This window comes from Vigna unguiculata, chromosome 3 (genome assembly GCF_037176805.1).
Source record: "Vigna unguiculata cultivar grain cowpea cultivar isolate G323 ecotype 2 chromosome 3, ASM3717680v1, whole genome shotgun sequence".
Classification (NCBI taxonomy): domain Eukaryota; kingdom Viridiplantae; phylum Streptophyta; class Magnoliopsida; order Fabales; family Fabaceae; genus Vigna; species Vigna unguiculata.
In genome coordinates, this window is record NC_140794.1 from 38,397,436 (window position 1) to 38,400,879 (window position 3,444).

General features: G+C 43.4%; 1 protein-coding gene across 1 annotated transcript; it reads left to right on the plus strand.

Moving 5' to 3' along the window:
• The first annotated feature begins 944 nt into the window (after positions 1-944).
• LOC146887823 (uncharacterized) lies at positions 945-1,550 on the plus strand. The gene has a single exon (XM_085670418.1). It carries the CDS (start codon positions 945-947, stop codon positions 1,548-1,550), a length of 606 nt encoding a protein of 201 aa, XP_085526544.1.
• The last annotated feature ends 1,894 nt before the right edge of the window (positions 1,551-3,444 follow it).

A 3,444-nucleotide genomic window follows, 5' to 3' on the forward strand; every position in this document is an offset into this window, starting at 1 on the left:
AGTTCGCTGATAGGCCAAAATGTTCAGGTATATGTAGACGATATGGTCGTCACGTCTACTCGGTCTGCCGAACATCAGTATGATCTATCCGAGCTTTTCACCACCATCAGCATATACAGACTCAAGCTTAATCCGGATAAATGCATATTCGGAGTAAAAGCAGGTAAATTTTTGGGTTTTTTAATAACAAAGAGAGGAATCGTGGCGAATCCAAACAAATGCGTAGCCATCATAAATATGAGAAGCCCTAGCAACACCAAAGAAGTCCAAGGACTCACTGGACGCATGGCCTCCCTGTCACTATTTTTACCCTGAGGAGGAGATCGAGGCCATCCCTATTTCCGTTGTCTACGTAAAAACATAGGTTTTCAGTGGGACGATAAATGCGAAGAGGCGTTCCAACAACTGAAGGCATACTTGGCATCCCCGCCAGTTTTGCACCGACCCAACTAAGAGTACCCTTAAGATTATACTTCACTGTGACCGACCTTGCAGTCAGTATAATGCTCATACATCAACAAGAAAATGAGCAAAGGTCGGTATACTTCACCAGCAAAACATTGAAGGGGGTCGAGACACGGTATTAAGGGATCGAAAAGGCCGCGCTAGTAATTGTTTTTACATCGCGAAGATTATGCCACTACTTCCAGGCTCATTCCATCATAATTATGACAAATAAGCCATTAAAGCAAATTTTACAAAAACATGATATATCTTGAGGCTTAGTCAAGTGGGTGATTGAGCTCTCTCAGTACAATATCAGCTACAAACCCCGAGGACCCGTCAAAGCAATGATATTCGCTGACTTTGTGGTCAAGCTAACATCGCCTGTTGACAAGACAAACCGGCCAGAACCCGAGAGAACATAGACCCTCTCAGTAGATGGTGCATCCAGCACAAAAGGCAGCGAATCTGGTGTGATCTTGGAGGACCTAAAAGGCGGAATGATAGCGCAGGCATTGAAATTCATATTCTGGACCAGTAATAATCAAGTCGAGTACGAGGCCCTCATCGTCAGAATGCTCCTAGCTAAAGAGATCGGAGTCTCTAAACTCCTGGCAAAAACCGATTCTCGGCTCATCACAGGTCAGGTATCCGGAGAATATCATGCAAAGGATCCTCAACTCGCATGTTATCTAGAGTTTGTGCACCCTCTGTCCACATCTTTCTCTTCTTTCCGTCTCATACATGTTCCACGTGAAAAAAATAGCTACGCCGACCTACTAGCGAAATTAGCCAGTAATTCGCGATCTGGGCATCATAAGTCAATAATACGAGAAACCCTAGCTGCACCAAGAGTTTCATCAAAAGAACCTGCCACAGATATGAGAGCCGACGTGAACTCTGTCATTGTAGCCTCAAGCGAGATATCTTCCTGGATGACCCCATACATCGCCTATCTATCCAAAGGGAGAGTTCCCCAAGATCCAGAGGAAGCAAGCATCATCAGGAAAAATGTAACCAGATACACCCTCATAGATGGACGACTGTTCAGGTTTGGTTTCTCCCGACCTTTACTTACGTGTGTTGATAAAGAAGAATACGTCTGAATCATGTCCAAACTGCATGAAGGCATTTGTGGCAGTCATATCGGAGGGCGCGCCCTAAGCTTGAAAATAATCCGAGCAGGTTATTTTTGGCCTACATTATAAAAAGACTGCTTAGAGCATACAAGAAAATGTAATCAACGTTAATTGTATTCGGACTGGCACCATGCAGCACCCGAGCAACTGCACTCAATATCATCCCCATGGTCATTCCATACTTAGGGAATTGACGTTTTGGGCTCATTTCTGCTAGCACGAAGACAGGTAAAATTCCTAGTTGTGGCAATTGAATATTTCACCAAATGGATATAGGCAGAGGTAGTGTCAAACATCTCGGCCATACGGATCAAAAATTTTGTATGGAAGAACATCATATGTCGTTTCGGTGTACCGAGGCGTTTGGTGTCAAACAATGGGACCCAATTTACCAGCAGAGTATTTCGCGAGGTATGCAGAGAATGGGAGTCCAACAATCCTTCTCTTTCGTAGAACTCCCTAAAACCAATAGACAGGCTAAAGCCGCTAACAAAGTCATCCTAAGAGCCATTCGGAGAAAGGTATCTTCTTTTAAAGGTGATTGGCCAGAGTCATTACCCGGTATTCTCCTATCATATCATACTATGCCCCAAACAACAACTCGGGAATCCCTACTTTAATTGGTTTATGGAATAGACGCAATATTACCTATAGAAATCTCCAAACCCAATTGGAGAATACAAGTCTTCAACGCAGCCTCATCAGACAAGGGCCTCCGAGTTAATCTTGACAAGATGGAAGAGGTTCAAGATCAAGCTAGAATCAGTAGCAAAGAAGTGAAAAGAAATATAGAAGCATGGTATAAGACGAAGGTCATCCTCTACAACTCGAGCATAAGCTATCTCCGAAATGGACAGGGCCACTCAGAATAAAGCACACCCTCAGGAAAGGTGTTTATCAACTCAAAACTCTGAATGGAGCGTGCATACCTCGCACATGGAATGCCAAAAATTTACGATTTTTCTTTAGTTGAACTCATGTATTTTTCTCGACACTCTTTTTCCCTCTGATAGGAACGAAATGGTTTTTTAATGAGGTCGGCTTACTCCATCGTAATAAACTTAGTTCCTAAAATTCAAATATTCGACAAATCCCATAAGCTCGGCTCGGGGTCGGATTTAAATCCGCTATTCGGCAAATCCATTAAGCTTGGCTCGGGGTCGGATTTAAATCCGCTATTCGACAAAATCCCCTAAGCACAGCTCGGGGTCGGATTTAAATCCGCTGTTCGACAAAATCCCCTAAGCTCGGCTCAGGGTCGGATTTAAATCCGCTATTCAACAAAATCCCCTAAGCTCGGCTCGGGGTCGGATTTAAATCTGCTATTCGAAAAAATCCCCTAAGCTCGGCTCGGGGTCGGATTTAAATCCGCTATTTGACAAAATCCCCTAAGCTCGACTCGGGGTCGGATTTAAGTCTGTTATTCGACAAAACTGCCGAACTTGGTCCATGAAGTTCTAAGTGGGAGCCAATTTTAGGCGTTAAGGTACAAACCATCACTGAGGGTTACTCACAAGCACATCAATTTGGTAGATACGATTGTTTGCAAGCACTGAGGGTTACCCATTAGATCAACGAGGTCATGTCTATAAAGTAGAAGACATATCGCTAAAACAGGTACGATGTTAGAATTATTATATAAACTTAGTTTCATAACAAAAGGTTATAGCGAAAGCACAAATATTTGAAGTGTCATTACAAAAAATCCACAAAGTTTGATCTAAATTACTACTCTAAAGTTTACTCCTCCACCAAACGGCCATCGAGGACCACCTTGCTAGCGTCTGCTGCCGAGATATCAGCCGAAGGACATAATAGCCGCACTTGCTCCAGCGTAGCCTCAAAACCCACCCCATAAGTA